The following is a 17,552-nucleotide window of genomic DNA, read 5'->3' as shown; positions in this document are numbered from 1 at the left end:
TCGGGTTGTTATTCTTTCCCGCCATCGGCGATAAATAAGTTTTCGTACCGCTCTTCTACCTGGAATCTCGCAGAGCAGAATTGTTTGGGATGGGCGTGCACTACGTCTGGCCACGCCCTCGATTGTGCAACTCTTAAATCACACCACCGGATTCCGCCCTCGTCGCGAAGCCCCGCCCACTCCGCTCTCCCATTCAAATTCGAATGGTTCAAGTTCAAGCATCATAACACACATCTCGGTCCACCGCTTCACAAACATACGTTTCCACACAGCTTCAAATCAACACGAGTCCGTCTGCTTCATCAGAACTATATATTTAATGTTAACACCCAAAATAAAAACTCAACCAACACATCAAGCAGAAAAAGCGAGGGGCTTTAACCAGCTCACTGAGAGACTATGAAGAGGTCATTCATATTTTTACTGGCAGTAACTTTCTTCTGTCCTGTTCAAGCAGGTGAGTAAACAAGTTTGCTTTATCTTTAGGCATCATTAATGATCATTATTATTATTATTTTAAACATATTAGTATTTGAATGTATTTTAACCCATAAAGACACGTGTTAAAGACGTTCAAATAACGTATAGTTACTCTCCCTTTGTTTGTGTGTGATAGTGTAATTTAAAAAGTGGCTAATCCAGCCTATAAAGTTGAATCTATCTATCAAAAAAAAAAAAAAAAAAATAAAAAAATATATATATATATATATATATATATATATATATATATATATATATATATATATATATATATATATATATATATAAATATATATAATTACTATTTTTTTTTTTTTAGGCATGTGTTTATGATGCTAATGATGATGTTTATTTCAGAGCTGTTACTGCTCTCTACAGAACTCGGTTGCATTGTTTGCTTCTGTTTCGCTCAACATGAATGAATTCTCCAGCCTCACTAGGCAGGACAAATCACAGTATTGCCTTACAATAACCACATGTGTCTATACTGTCCATGTGTGTGCTATAGGGGCCTCATTCCTTGGTATTTTCGCACACATGCCTTTCCGAGAAGTTCTAAATCATTTGCAGTGTATGATGTCACAAGGACAGTAGTAGCGTAGATCCAAGGCATGAGGAGCTGCAGAGCTGCCCACGCAAACCTATCTTCCAACAAAAACATGCATTACGTCTGCACAGACAAGAAAAATAAGGGATTAAAGAGGGCACGATTTCTATGCTTATGTTGTTTGGTCTCTCCGTGTTGTTTTTGGAATTGAATTGGTACCAGTGTGGATGAAAAGTTACTGCATATGTAAAAAAAACAACACATAATAAAAACACTTTGTCCTCATTAGTAGAAGTGGTGTAGTTATGTTTGGGTGTAATTGTAGCTATAGATAGGCTTCTTATCTCTAGAAATAATTCGTTTTTGGACTGTGCAGAGTAAAACAAAGCTGGTGGTACAGGTTGAAAATACTACAATTTTACTTTAGTGAAATAATTTTACTATGTGGGTGGATTTCACCTATGATTACACCAATTAAAAAATGTAAAAGTCTTTCAATTAGGCTTTGAATTGTGCCAAATGCAATGTTTGTTTAATCTTATATAATATTAAATTATATTATATAAAGGTTTGTATGCTCTAAAGACTGCTGGGTTACAAACAGCCCAGTTTGGGTTATTTTGGCAACCCGGCGCCGGGTCAAAAAGGGACAAACTCAGTGCTGGGTTGTTTTTAACCCAACAAGTGAGGTTATATATTTGACTCAGCATTGCGGGGCTAAAATGTACCCACACTGAGCTAGGCGTTAAACCTACAAATCGTTCATTTTATATCACTTTTACACACAAAAATTACTATCAAGAGGTAAATGTTTATTAAAAACAAGAAGAGAAATAGTAACATGCATGTTAGAAGAAACGCAGGAGTATGGCGTTAAATACAACTTTTAAGATCAAATTGAACCTTTTTGGTAAATTGTATATACTGTATAAAATATATAAAAAATATGGATATACAATAATTGTACAATAAGTTAATAGTTAAGATCTTTACAAACTATTTTGGCATGACAGTACACACATAAACCACATAAACAGTAACACTGATAGTCTGACGTTTAACAGAAGTATATGTGTGAAAGAACGTGAGCATGAATGATAATGTAAACTCCATATACTAAACAACACAGAACAAGCGTGCATGCTCTCTTTAACATCAGCGTTCCCCACCCAGCACCGCTGGGTAACAGATCAAGACCAGTTTTCAACCTACAATTGGGTTAAAACAACCCTCGTCCCGGCATTTGGGTTGAAAAAATAACCCAAGTGTAGGTTTATTAGTAGATTAACCTTTAACACACGAGAGAAAGGTGAAAGATTTACTGTAGAAAGATATGCTTCTGTTTTCTTGTTGGTATCTACACGTGCACATGATGTCATGCAGACTCTAGTGAAGCAAGAGCAATACAAATATTGCATTAAACGAGAAGATAACCTTCTTGTAGGCCAGAAGGTTTCTTGAGGGCTTCTATCAGTTATGATGCATTTTAGTTTCTTAGGCCATCGATGTGATAAGCCAGATAACTTTCCATAACAACCTTGGCTTGGTCGCCACGTGTATTTCTCTTTTCTTGATAGTAGGCTGTTCAGATAAAAAGACACACTAGACACATCCAAGAACAAAGCAAACAGCCACGTTGCATCCTGTGGCCAGCATCTTCAGCTGTGTAAGAACTTCTCTTCTTCAGTGTATGCGTCCCCTGTGTCCGTTCATCAGCAGTACAGAACAAATTCAGGCGCCTGGAAGCAGCAGTCGGAACAAACCACACGAGTGAAATCAAATCTGGTTTATTCAGAATGCAGCTTAACACAGAGAGTAAACCATCAGCTTATATAGCCCTTATGGGGCGTTGACCTCTATTGCATAGCTGGACATGCCTCAACTGCCCACTACGGAGAGCACAAAAGACAACTCCATATATGGGTTGAAGATTCACAAAACTAGCAGACTAGAGACAAAGCAAGTCTATATAAGGAATGAAAGACTACAGAGTTAGTAGAGTAACCTGAAACTATACCTGCAGGGCGAAAAGGGACTAGAACAATTGTCATACCTTGCTCACACACACACAGTAATAGAGAATTAATTCTCTCAGTCCCCTCTTTAGGCTGAAGAGCCTAATTTCTGGCCATCGGAGTATAACGAGGACCTGTCATACTGTCAATTGTGGCATACACACGATCCATCAAACATCTCATAATGCATGGTCCAAAAACACATACAGCAAAACCGATTATTAAAATTGGTACAAGCATAGTAAAGAAAGGAGTCATCCAGCCAAACAGGTGATGTAAAATACCCCACCCCAGTCCTGTATCTTTTGTTCATCATCATACAAGTCTTCTGCAACCTTTTCATTTCCTTCACAGCATGGCCCACAGCACCAGCAGGTTCGTCCTCAGTTGGGACATATGTACAACACTGGTCACCAACCAGAGCACATACTCCGCCTTCTTTGCTAGCAACATGTCCAGGGCTAGTCGATTCTGTGTGGTCATCAGACGCGAGCACCCAGCTCCTCTCCGCTCCGTCTAATCCAATTGTGGTGTCATTAACAAATTTAGCCAGACGGTGAGTGCAGAACTTCGGTCTGATGCCACAGATCACTGACACCATACGTGGGCACCAAAGAGGTCCAGAACCGTGCCATTTAGTTGAGAGTTGATGTTCCTCAGGGACGCCATCAGCTACAGATCTCTTCAACCTGTGGTACTGTTTCTTATGCTGTGAGGTATGCTGGAATATCTGAACAGGGTAAGATAACTCTGAAACATTGGCCTTATCCCAAGATGTTCCTTCAGGAAGGAACCTGTGTTGATGTCATTGAGCCGCTCCACCCATCACAGTTAACGGCAGGCTTCCAGCTATTAAGCGATCTACATATAGTTGTTATATTGTTTTGAGGCATGACAGGCATGGACACTGATACAGTTGATGACATGATTTGCTGACATACATAACATGACTCATTGGTGTGATGTCTAGCTGTCCAATTGGCATATTGCCAGAACAAATTATCAGTAGGTAAAACACAGTTCACACATTGTAATGATACAAAAATCATGAATACTAACAGAAGCTGCATTCTGATCAAATAATAATTAAATAATATAATCAAAGGATATGTGCAGTCAGTTTCTATGTCAGCAACAGCGCTGCGTGTTCAGCTCCTCTGTTGTGCAATAGCAACCAATCTACGTAAGAAGTCGCCAGGTCGTCAGTCCAGTAATGCGCACCGCCCAGCCCCTCCCGTCCCGTGACAGTAGTGATCAATGATCCTACAAGAGTGGCCCCTTGTTCAGGTGTTGACGGCTAATAACAATCTGGTCAGAAAACTATTAGACATTCATACTGCTGATTGATGCATTTTCCGCCTGGTTGCATGGATCCACTGTGGAAAAGAATCAGTTAGTACGGGCGGTTCGAGTTACAGCAACAATTTTGGTAGGAGCACTATATTTTGTTTTGTCCAATGGGTCTCCCATTTTTAAGAATTGTTTCACTAATACTGTGTCACCCACTTGAAAAGGGTGTGTCATGTCAATTGGCATAGGTGCTGAACTCAATGCATTTTGCTCCAATTCTTGTGGAGAGCTTCAATCAGTAACTGCACATATTCACTCATATGGACATCACATCCCCATCTCCCAAAACACACCCTCCCTTTCTCCAAGGCGCGGGGAAGGGCGCCCCATCACCATCTCATACGGTGATAGACCTTTGAGACCCTTATGGGGTGACATTCTCATTTCTGCCAGGACAACGGGTAGCAGTGAGGTCCAGTCTTGGTGACCGACCGTTTGCATTGCTTTTAAGTAATTTATCTTTGATAGTACGATTTGCCCTTTCGACTATACCAGATGATTGAGGATGATATGGAATGTGGTGTCTCCACGTGATCTGCAATTCTTTCATTAGGTTCATTAGTACTTTAGACACGAAGGCAGGGCCTTTATCAGAGTCTATGGCGAGTGGTATACCATATCTAGAAATTATTTCTTTGAGTAGATATCGTACCACAGTGGGGCGTCTTCCTTTGGGCATGGAAACGCCTCCACCCATCTAGAAAATTTGTCCACAAACACCAATAGGTATTTGTATGGGCCCTCTTAGGTAGATGTGTGAAATCTACTTGCCATTGTTGCAATGGGCCTCTGGCAGAGGGAGCTGTTGATGCGACGCCAAAGGTTTAGAACAATTATTCATAGCACAAACCATGCACCTGTCTAAAGTGGAATTAACATATGTGGCTAAATGTTGGATGCACAAAAATTGGTCATTTCATCCAATACCCCTCTTCGGCCGCGTGTGTGACACCATGAAACTCTCTTACCAAGAACGGGCACAGGAGGCTGGCACACACACACGGCCGGAAGAGTCAACCAAAATACCGCTCGTTATTCTTTGACGCTCCCTCAGAGATCCAAAACGCCACATCCGCTTCTGTAGCAGCCGCCTGTATAGCACAAATATCTATGTCAGGTAACATATTACTAGTCATAACAGATGTCGAAACAGCAGAGACAGACAACCATGATGGCATCAATCCAGATGCTGCAGCAGTTTTGGCTGCATGGTCAGCTAAAGTGTTACCTCTAGCCTCAAGGGTATCAAGGACAGAATGGCCCTTAGTTTTGATGATGGACAACGAACTAGGAAGACGACAGGCCTGTATTAAGTCTTCGTATGGTACACAGGACACAAGGCCAACATCATCCTTGTGTAAGGCCCATTATACATAGACCCCAAAGAAGACAACGTAGCCCCAGTATCCAACAGAAAGGGTACGTTTGCCCATTCACATGTAACTCAATGAGTGGCAAGTCACGCCCTGTGGGGAAGCAAAACAAAGAGATAAAAGTGCGGAATTTACAACTTCAGTGGGGTCAGAACTCTGTGGGCTGCCCTATTCTTGAGGACGGTAGACAGGCTGCTGCGCGTAGCCCCTAGGTTGGTAAGGAGCCTGAGACTGTTGCTGCTGACTGCTAGGCTGTGCATACATCTGCGCATACATCTGTGGGGACCCTCTCGGGGCTGGGGTTGCCCGCCCTTGCCTGCTCATCGGCCCTGCGCTTGTTACATTCTCTAGCCCAATGCCCAGGCTTGTTACAATAATTACATCTTCCTGGCTTTCTGCCCTTCTTAAATCCTCCTTGTGTACCTGGTGCATAGCCACCAGCTACAGACACACATACAACGTTATGCTTTCCTACCTCAGGAACATACCATCACTCTCTAAAGTTCTGATTTTGACCCCGCATCTTTAACCTTCAGGTTATGTCTGTCACACAGATGGTACTTCAGAACATCCTTGTGGGTTGGAAGGCAGTTGGACATAAAGGTAGATATGAACATCGGGTTGGGCTCATTAATGTCCAGCTCCAGTCCGCCCACAACCTTCCACACGTCCGAAAAACGGGTGAAAAACATGCAACAGTCTCATCCTTGCCCTGTTTACAGTTAGTGACTTGTGACAGATCACGGTTGGAAGATTTCAAATCCAAAAGATACTTTTTAATTGTACACTCAGTTGGCTCATCATTTCTTCCGGATCATCACGCCATGCAAATTCAATAACTGTCCTTTTCCTGCTGGTCTTTCCTTCCCAATTCCTTCTGTTAAATCCTCGCGCTTAACTACGCTCAAATTTCGGTGCGAGAACAGGTACTGCCTTAATTACAGCGTTCTCATCGTAGGCTGCGCCTAATTTGCTATGCAGAATGAATCTATAATCAGCCCCAACTAATTGACAGTGGTGCGAGCATCTGATTAACATATGGCGGCGGTTTCGTCATCACACGGTTTAGACATTGTCAATGGTTTGTCTTTATCATTTTTCTTTGGTTTTGGTACAGTTTTCAAAACTGCTTTTGGAACATACGCATTCGTCTTTTCCTCCAAACCTCTGCCATTTTATACCACACGTCATATCCTCCTCTCATATAATTATAATCCCAATCAGGGTCGCCTCACCTCCATATACTAAATTGTAAACTGTTTTCATATGACTTGGGTCGAAAGTGCCCTCACGCGGATAATCTCGCCACTGGGTACCCGCTGTCCATCCCGCCAAATTATCAAGATATGGAACCGTGTAGTATCCCCAACCACAACGTTCCATCCATGCTTTGGGTGTTTCAGAGGGTTCAGGTTTAGGATATGTGTGTCCCATTCTGACCACTGATGACTCGGACACGTACTATAACAAGTCAATCTAGTCTGAATTTAATCAAACACGATACAATTGACTTACGCGGATACATCTACTCAGGTAGTGAAACTATACTTTCTCTTACCTGGTCAGATGTATCCCGGACGAGCCCCCAGAACTGTAAGAACTTCTCTTCTTCAGTGTATGCGTCCCCCTGTGTCCGTTCATCAGCAGTACAGAACAAATTCAGGCGCCTGGAAGCAGCAGTCGGAACAAACCACACGAGTGAAATCAAATCTGGTTTATTCAGAATGCAGCTTAACACAGAGAGTAAACCATCAGCTTATATAGCCCTTATGGGGCGTTGACCTCTATTGCATAGCTGGACATGCCTCAACTGCCCACTACGGAGAGCACAAAAGACAACTCCATATATGGGTTGAAGATTCACAAAACTAGCAGACTAGAGACAAAGCAAGTCTATATAAGGAATGAAAGACTACAGAGTTAGTAGAGTAACCTGAAACTATACCTGCAGGGCGAAAAGGGACTAGAACAATTGTCATACCTTGCTCACACACACACAGTAATAGAGAATTAATTCTCTCAAGCTGCATCTGTAAACAACCAACAATACGTACATCTGGATGATATTTTACTTCTTTTCTCAGAACATTTGACCAATTCAGGGTAACAATTTCCATACTTATTAATTACAACGTGATTTAAGTTCTCTTCACTGAAACTTGCTAAACTATCCGATTAACCCTTTGATGCACAGCATGGGTTTTTTTCTATATCTTTGCAAGAACGTAATTTCCTCATTCGGATTCTTCCAGTTAACTTGTTTTTCATCAAAGTCAAAGTTTTTTCTTTCTTATTTTTGTGTCACTATCACTGATCTAGAAACCTTGTATCTCCACATTTCAATTATTTTTTATTTTTTGTGATAAATCTTTGTCTGTCAGTGTTCCTGAAAAGGAATGGTTTTTGTCTTACAACAACAGTATATAATCATTATATACGTGATCATCTGCTTGTGCATTGGAACATTTTCCTTTTGATTTCAGGTTAAATGCCAGCATGAAATGGTCAATATGGTGTACATGTAAAACAAATTCACTTTTAAAATCTTTGCAGAAAACATTCTTAATATATAGATATATAGTCTATAGTTCTACATTCAAACACATGCAGGGCGATGCATTCTAATGCATCATATATGGTTACAAAATAATTTAAAATAAGAAGAAAGCAAAAAAAACTCACTAACATCATCTTTCAGCCTGTCACTTTCGTACAAAAATTTAAAATTAAATATACATCAGGTGTGCTGTCATCAATATTTTCTTTTTTTTTATGTTCGCAAATGCTTAATTATTTAAAACTTTTTTTCTCTGATTCTGGAAAAGAAATTGCTAAATATTGCATAAAAATAAATCGATGGAACCAGGAAAAAACGCCCAACCATTTGAAGACATGATGTCAACCCAAGGTCATAAACGGTTTTATATCAATGGAGGGTTTGTCTTTAAATACTGATAAGACCGCTCTACATGTTACATTTGTGTAATCATTAATCATCCGCATTTCCATTATGAGATAGAATGATCTAACTCTGGATCCAAGTTGGAAGGTGTTGTAAAACGGTTGCTGTACAGTTAATATTTTTTTCTTTTTTTATATTAATTTGAGAAGTTGCCACATTGATTGGCAAATAATTTTTAAACAATAGCAATATTTATGTAATGATGTACATTATATTAATTTATGAATTGTTTATTTTTCTTACAAGTGGTTTCTCTACTTTGTTGGCCAAAATACCTCCACAATTATGAATTTAAATCAGCGCTTCAATTCTTTTGCGCCTTCCACGTTTGTTTTCAGAGATAGGTGACCTAAATCCATTGAGCTGTGGGCTAAAGCCATCAAGGGCCCATCATTATTTCCCTGGCAACTGTGAATACTAACTAATGAACGTCACATGACTCTCCCACTTCTCCCACTTCTTAGATATCTTTGTTTGATTATCTGTTTGAAGATGCTTCAGCTAAAAGTCGGCCATTGTTGCGTCCCGCCTTTATCAAGACCATGATTCGTTTTCGCTTGTGTAAGATTAGTGTCGTATTTTAAAAAGTTGGTGGCGCTGTATTTAAGTTTGCTGGTGTCGTGTCACTCATAGCAAACCTCTGCCTTTAATTAAGATCTGTAGAAGACCTCCCCTTCCTGGCATTTTAGATTACGAAGCAGGAAAGCAGGAAAAACTCGACACCGTCTTTGTCTATACTTGTTGCAGTTGTGATTGCGCGCAGTGATATGCTTAGATGTGAGGGCTAAGGAAGATTATAAAGTGAAAAGCAAAAACGATTCTCCCCCTCTAGTTTGTTATCTCTGTGACCTACATAAGGTGTTGGATAATGTGTCGTCACTTATGTCTCCATCTGACAGGTGTTTTGACTTGTGAACCACGGCAGTATCAGTGTGGCAATGGAAAGTGTATCACGTCGAGATGGGTGTGTGATGACACTGATGACTGTGGAGACGGCACCGATGAGCTTCCCGCTGCCTGCTGTGAGTATCCTCCATCTAAGATGAGTCAGTTGTCCCGAAGAGACGAGAGAGAGGTGTTGGTGTAACATTAACGATGCTGTAGGTGCATATAAATGATTTGAATGCGGTTAGCTGTGTTTATCCATTGATGACGATGCTACATTCCCATTGGAAGCTGAAAGAAATTTTGCTTCGTTTCCATTTTTTGCATGTACGAAATATTATTTCCCTAAACAACGTGGCAGTGGGAAAAATTCTGTCTGATACCAGTAAGCCGATTAATTATTTTGATCCCACGTCTGGTACTTACACGTCTGCATTGTTTTATTAAAAATAAATAACATTTGAACACATTTAACCATTTGAGCATTTCAAAAAGTGGATATTCATTTTGATATTACACGCTTTGTTTTTACATATTTAGTTTTGTTAACAAATCAGTGGGCGCTAGGTTATTTTAGTGTGAAAGGGTTACATGAATTTAAAAATAAGCAGAGCAAGGTCATGCACAATTAAATATCCACGATCAGCTGGCATGAAAAACAAATCACTAACATTTGCTGATAAATCCTGATTAAATCTTACATGCCTAGCTAGGCACCGCTCATATTTTGCGCAGAAAATGTAAAAATCGAACATATTTTTTCAGTGGCCAAGACCTGCAGACCTAGTGAGTTCAGCTGTGGTGGGCGACTGAACCAGTGTGTGCCAAAAAGCTGGAAGTGTGATGGCAAAGCAGACTGCGAGAACGGCGCGGATGAGGAAGGCTGCGGTGAGTGGCGTCTCAAAGTCAAGTGTGTCTTCACGGTTGTGGCAGTGTGCGCATGTTTAACATCTCCACTTGCAGATCCTCGGCGGTGCCTGGACGGCGAGTTTCGCTGCGGCAGCGGCCAGTGTGTGAGTGCCGCGTTTGTGTGTGACGATGAGAGAGACTGCGACGACGGAAGTGATGAAGTCTCCTGTCCGCCCACCACGTGCGGCTCCGGCTCCTTCAGGTGCGACAACGCTCAGTGCGTGCCTCGACTGTGGGTCTGTGATGGAGACGCCGACTGCGCCGATGGCACTGACGAATTACCTCAGAAATGCATCACAGGGACGCCTAAACCTACCAAAAACCCCTGCTCCTCTATGGAATTCCACTGTGGCAGTGGGGAGTGCATACACAGCAGCTGGAAATGCGACGGGGGAGAAGACTGTTTGGATCGCTCCGATGAGAAAAACTGCTGTAAGAAATTAGAGACTCATTAACTTGGCGGTCTGACATAACAACATCATCACATGGCACAGCTGCTTCTCAACATTCAGATATATGACAATTAGCGTTTGCAGTGTGCTTCAGAAACCCTCCGCCTTCCCCAGCTCCACCTGTATAGATCTGCTATGCTGTGATACTGCCGAGAACAAACACATTAACGTTGTCGTTTTCAATTTTAATAGAAGAATAAATGTACATAGAAGAAGTCAATTCACATTTCTGCTTTTAAGCCATCAAATGCATTCTTAGTTTCCAGTCATAATCTTTATCTGTCCGTACTGCATGCAAAAGTGCGAGTTAGTGGAAGCAGGATTGTGGACCAATGAGATTTCACAAAGGGTGGCGCTACACATAAATGGGACGTTTGTCTTGGTCACCACTGATTTTCACTTTGTTACAATGTAACCTTAAAAGTAGCCATTTTATCCTCAAAACAAAATTAATTATTTTTCTCTTTCCAGCCTTGCCCACATGCAGACCGGATGAGTTCCAATGTGGTGACGGATCTTGCATCCATGGCAGCCGGCAGTGCAACCACGTATATGACTGCAAAGATTTGAGCGATGAGCTGGGCTGTGTTAATGGTAAAGCACACAAATTATGTTCCTAGAACAAAACTGATGTGCTCTGTGTTTTTTTTGTTTTTTTTCTTATAACCCCAAAAACAACTGAACAGGTATACAAGCATCCACCTTTGCATAATTACCAGCTCAATTTACAGTTTACACTTGTATAAGTAAAAAAAGTATTGAAAACCACGGATCGCGTTGATATCAACAAACAGCTTCGTAACTGAATTAAATCCGAAGTTGCTTTTACGCTAGTCTTGCGTCCTCGAGTAAAGATGTCACATTGTTTCGTTACGGAAGGTTTTGACATATCAACGCGATGTTGTATTAAAAGATCAGCCACGTATATTAAGGGTTTTTTATATTAAATCATGCATGGCTACTCAGAGCTTCTCCGTTATCTTGGTCCCAGCCACGTGACCACCCTCGCTCTAGGTGTTTTTCTTATGTGTTTAACTTGCTTTTTTCCTTTTTGGTTTTCAGCAACCCATTGTGAGCCACCACACAGGTTTAAGTGCCGCAGCGGTGAATGCATCAGCATGGAAAAAGTTTGCAACAAGCAACGGGACTGTCGGGATTGGTCCGACGAACCGTTACGAGAATGTGGTAAGTAGCAACGGCGTTCAGTTAGGTGCATTGTTTGAAATTACATCAAAGGCCAAGCTGTGTTACAAGATGTGATTTTCAAATCCACAGATTCCAATGAGTGTCTTTATTACAACGGGGGTTGTTCTCATATATGTAATGACCTAAAGATTGGTTACGAGTGCCTCTGTCCCACTGGCTTCCAGTTAGTGGAAAAGAGACGCTGTGAAGGTAAGAAACTGAAATTATTTCCCATACAGAATCATCTGGAAATCTGGTCATAGTACATTTCATAGACCTTGGTGCAGTTCCAGTTCAAAGAATTATTTAATCTGTACTTTAAACCTATTTGCACTTTCTGAACTGGAAATAGGATAGAGTTTGTTCAGTAAGTCCACGCTGTTGCTGCCTGTCCTGATTCATTGGTGTTACTGACACCGTTTTAAAGCAACAAAACGACTGTTTAACTTCAACCTTGCCTATTGTTTTTGATTTCTTCAGACATTGATGAGTGCTCCAATCCAGACACCTGCAGCCAAATCTGCATCAACCTGATGGGTAGTTACAAGTGTGAGTGCGAGGATGGCTACCAGATGGACCCAGCCAGCAAAGCTTGCAAAGCTATTGGTACAGCTTTTTAACCTCCAGTAGTCATTTCCCATACTTGCATGCTTAGAAACTCCTACTCAAAAACATGGTCCTGCAGGAACCATCGCCTACCTATTTTTCACCAATCGCCATGAGGTCAGGAAGATGACTCTGGATCGTAGCGAGTACGCACGTGTTATTCCCCGCCTGAAGAACGTTGTGGCACTGGATATGAACGTTGCTTCAAGGGAGATCTACTGGTCCGATTTATCTCTCAAAAAGATATACAGGTAAATCTTTTGGCTCGTTGTCAATCTTGAGTCTCTATCGCTTCTTACCCAACTAACATACCTGATATTTTAATGCCATATTCCCAGAGCACCAATGGATACAGCAGATAACTCCTCTCAACATAGTGTTGTGATTGGGAGTGACTTAGATGCACCTGAGGGTATTGCTGTCGACTGGATCCACGGGAACATCTACTGGACAGACAGCATTAAAGGTGCCATCTCTGTGGCGACGGCGGATGGAAACAGACGAAAGACTCTCTTCAAAGAAAACCTGGCCAAGCCACGTGCTATTGTGGTCGACCCTATTAAGAAGTAGGTCAAGTGCCATATACTCTACAATGTAGAGATACAGTACAAAAACAAGTGGTTTACTATGTTAAATCTCCTATTTGTTGTAGCTTCATGTTCTGGACTGACTGGGGCACACCAGCTAAGATCGAGAGAGGTGGTCTTAATGGAGGGGACCGTTATGCCCTAGTTACGGATGACATTGTCTGGCCCAATGGAATAACTCTTGGTATGAACATGTCCTCTTACATAAGTGTGCACAAAGTGCAACTTTGGTCTGACCCACTTTCTTGTCTTGTCCCATGCATAGACCTTTTGAACCAGCGTTTGTACTGGGTCGACTCCAAGCTACACACTCTCTCCAGCATCGGCGTGCAGGGAGATGGTCGGCGTACTCTGATCATTGACCAGGGCAAACTTGCCCACCCTCTGGGGCTCACTGTTTTTGAGGTAACACTTCCACGCTCCTTTCAAATTGGTTATCTGACCTTGTTTAGGAGGTTACCTGAATGCTCACTCAAGAATTTGTTGTTTTTAGGAGAAAGTGTTTTGGACAGATGTAAGCAATAATGCAATTCTAAGTGCAAATCGTGTTACTGGAAGAGACATCACGAAAGTGGCCGAACACCTCTCGTCCCCAGAGGACATCGTCTTGTATCACAACCTCAAGCAACCGACTGGTATGTCTTCCATTATATAGCCATACATTTCACAGAACCTCCCCAGCAACTGAACTGACGAAATAGTCTTCAGTGTAGTTCCGAACTGATTCTGAATGTCTTTCCAGGAATGAACTGGTGCAGGGTCAACAATGGTGGCTGTGAATTCCTTTGCCTGGCTGCCCCTCAAATCAATAGATTCTCACCCAAATACACTTGTGCCTGCCCAGACAACATGATGTTGGCCAGAGACATGCGAAAATGTGTTCAAGGCAAGTCAAATTTGTTGCTTGTTGTCATTACATGGATATAAACTTAATTTAATTTCTGCTGATTTCTATATCTAACTGATTTACATATTTTTTTTTTAATTTCGAGCAGCTGTAGTCACAACAGAACCTCCTGTCAAGACTGAAATAGTTACAACTAGTCATCCTAAAGTACCGTTGAAGACAACGTTAAATCCTGCTCCTGCGATCCCTAACCGACCCACTCAAGCTACTCCAGTCAAGCCATCCCAAACCACAACCAAACTTCCTTTATCTACCCCGACAGGTATACCTCTCTTTATTCATACCATCTGTCCCAGTCTTCTACTTGGCAACTACTTCTTCTACTTTCTTGGCAAATTAGACAAAAACCAAGCCCCAACCCCAGAGGAGTTCAATCCTGCTTCTGGAGGGCCATTGTCCTGCAGAGGGCCATTGTCACCTGAACCAGTTAATTAAAAAAATCTGCCATTAAATGCTCACCATCATACTGTTACGAACTTGTAAGCCCTTCATGCATATTCTGAACAAAAATTAAGATATTTTTGATGAAATCCAAAAGCTCTCTTTTTTGCACAAGGAGAGAAAACCAAAAAGACTGACTTTTTGCAAAAATCTGTCCTCTTCTGTGTGTCCTTCTGTGAAAGTTCATCAAAGACTCACATGGAAGAGAGAAATTGTTGAATAAAGCCATTGTTTTCATTTTCTTTGTGCACAAAGAATTTTTGTGGGGTCATGAAATAACTGTTGAACCACTGATGTCACAGAGACCATTTAAATGTTGTCTTTGCTATGTTTCTGGGTCTTCAGCTTGTCAGTTGTGTCACCAATAAGCATCTTAATTGGTGTTGAGAAGGTTTTACAGGTTTGGAACGGTATGTGGGTGAGCAATTAATGACAACATTTGTATTTTGGGGTAAACTAACCTTTTAAGGTTTTGCAAAGCATATTAGAAATTTCCAGGCAGGCGTTGAACCATTCAAGGTCATATTACAGTTTTATTGAAATTTGTGAAATCTGTTTTACAAGTTATTGTGATTTCTCTTTAGATGACCACCACAGTACTGTCAAAGCTGTGTTTCCGTCATCGTCGCCCACAACGTTGACCTTGTACATTATACCTCCTCTTGGTGAGTGCTTCGATGCAAATGCTTAAACAAGCAATAAAAAATGTGTAGCGTTCGGAAAACCTGTGCGTTACAAAGAAAGGGAGCGTTTTAATGCAATATGTAGGCATAAATCAACATGTAACAGATATATTGAAAGATCTTGTCCCATCTTTTCAAAGCGATCCTGTGTTTGATTGTGGGTGGTGCTGTGCTGTTCTGGAGAAAGTGGCGTCAGAAAAATACCAACAGCATTCACTTTGACAACCCAGTTTATCAAAAGACCACAGAGGACCAGGTGCATCTATGCAGAAACGGTAGTTCTGATGGCTATTTTTACCCACAGGTACGATATAAAAACATTTACTGACTACTGACAATACTCATGTTAGCCGTATTAGCTAATGTCCTGAAGCATTGTTAACTTTATCCATTTACTAATAAGCCTATGTAGACAGCTGTCTGGTCTAATACCGATGGTCTTATTTTGCTTTCACAGAGACAGGTTGTTAGCATCGATGATGAAATATGACGTTGACATTAAAGCCCATGCCAAAACTGATGTTTCAAGACGAGAGCCATATTGGATGTCTTTTCTACTTGGAGGTCAGTTCTGCAGTAAAACAACATCTGAGGAACGGGGGAGATAAAAACTGCCTTTTCACACAATGCATCTGATGCAAAAAAAAAACAAAACAAGCCAAAGCAGATGCAAGAGAAAAACACCAAACACCAAAAACCTCAGACAACAACAACCTCAGCTGTCAAGACTGCTTAGTTTTTCACTTTATATAAAATCATGCAAACATATGAATATAGATATATTTTAATAGCACTTAAAAGGAAAAATTAAGGTTTTATTGTCACTATAAATTGTCTGATAAATTATTGTAAATATTGTATGTATTGGTACATTTTAAAGATTCTTCTTTTTTGTCTAGGATTAAAAAACGAACACTGCATGCTATTTTTTTCATTCCAAACAACCGTTCGTGATTTACCTGGTCTAATTTAATTCTTAGGTTAATTACAGATGCAGTACTTTCAATGTATGCAAAAGAGACTCTATCAAGAGATGTGCAAAGTCGGTTTTCCTTATGTTATATGCCGTTGTTTACACCATTTCAGTCATCAAGATTTTTTTTTGCCACAATGGTCAAAGTTACTTCTGATAACGGAAGTTCATGGAAAAAAGACTTTGTCCAACAGCACCTGGTTGCTTTCTCATATGCAGTACTGATACTGAAGTTACTTTTTTTGCTATTATAAAGTTCCTCGTTATATGAGCCAATGATTCCAGTGATTTTTTTTTTTTAATGATTTTACTTCAGTGAAAATGTGGATGATTCATACCAGATGCTATTCAGGGAGTCAGAGAATGTCTTTCATTTTTATTACAAACGTTTTGTAGTCAAGCTTGTGTGACATCTGTTTTACATTCTCACTGTGAATGTGTAAATAGTGTATGTAAATATGTTTATTATTGCATTTGCATATACATAGCGTTTGTGTTTTAATTATGCAGTATTGTATATAAAGAAGAGTTGTATTTATTTTCATGAATCTAGATCTTTGGCTGATAATTGTCTTTTTTTCTTTTATTTTTTGCTATGTACAGTAAAAAAAATTGTTTCTGTTAGTGCTGCCAATCAATGAATTGCGATTATTCGCGTCAAAAATAAAAGTTTTTGTGTACTAATTTATGTGTGTGCAATGTGTATATTTATGTATATATAAATACATTAATTAATTGTTTATATTAAACATATATGAATATAAATATACATGTACATGTTTTACAAATATATATTGTTTGTGGGTATATTTATATGTAATAAATATACAATAATATACATAATAACTATACATAATATACAAAGTACACACATATATAATTTTTTACTAATTTCTGTACATTCTGGTTGGTTAATTGATCTAGTGATGCATTTTCTGAGAATTAATTCATGAGCGTTCTTGACCTGTGTGTAAATCTAACTTGAAATAAACTATTTGAAGATTTCACTTGGCTTTATTTGTGTTTTTCACGTAGCAAATGTGTCACGACGAACATCACTAGCTTTTTACAGGGCTATGCTTAAACGGTAATCCAATAAAATCCAATATTCTAGTACAGTTCAGAGCTGCAAAGGATGAAATTGTACGTAGCTTCAGTAAAGTGTAGTTAGAATAAAAAACGCTGGTCCTGTGAGGA

General features: G+C 40.2%; 1 protein-coding gene across 1 annotated transcript; it reads left to right on the top strand.

Moving 5' to 3' along the window:
• Positions 1 to 215: 215 nt before the first annotated feature.
• Positions 216 to 17,362, top strand: ldlra (low density lipoprotein receptor a). The gene is made up of 18 exons (XM_043235187.1): positions 216 to 457; positions 9,627 to 9,749; positions 10,378 to 10,500; positions 10,576 to 10,953; positions 11,445 to 11,567; positions 12,036 to 12,158; positions 12,249 to 12,368; positions 12,639 to 12,764; positions 12,844 to 13,015; positions 13,103 to 13,330; positions 13,417 to 13,535; positions 13,617 to 13,756; positions 13,845 to 13,986; positions 14,094 to 14,237; positions 14,347 to 14,520; positions 15,284 to 15,364; positions 15,523 to 15,686; positions 15,840 to 17,362. The coding sequence occupies exons 1-18, from the start codon at positions 400 to 402 to the stop codon at positions 15,870 to 15,872; spliced, it is 2,571 nt and encodes an 856-aa protein (XP_043091122.1). The 5' UTR covers positions 216 to 399; the 3' UTR covers positions 15,873 to 17,362.
• The last annotated feature ends 190 nt before the right edge of the window (positions 17,363 to 17,552 follow it).

Source organism: Puntigrus tetrazona, chromosome 3 (genome assembly GCF_018831695.1).
Source record: "Puntigrus tetrazona isolate hp1 chromosome 3, ASM1883169v1, whole genome shotgun sequence".
NCBI classification, from domain to species: Eukaryota; Metazoa; Chordata; class Actinopteri; order Cypriniformes; family Cyprinidae; genus Puntigrus; species Puntigrus tetrazona.
The sequence above is the reverse complement of the archived record's forward strand: the minus strand, read 5'-3'. Positions and strand labels throughout refer to the sequence as shown.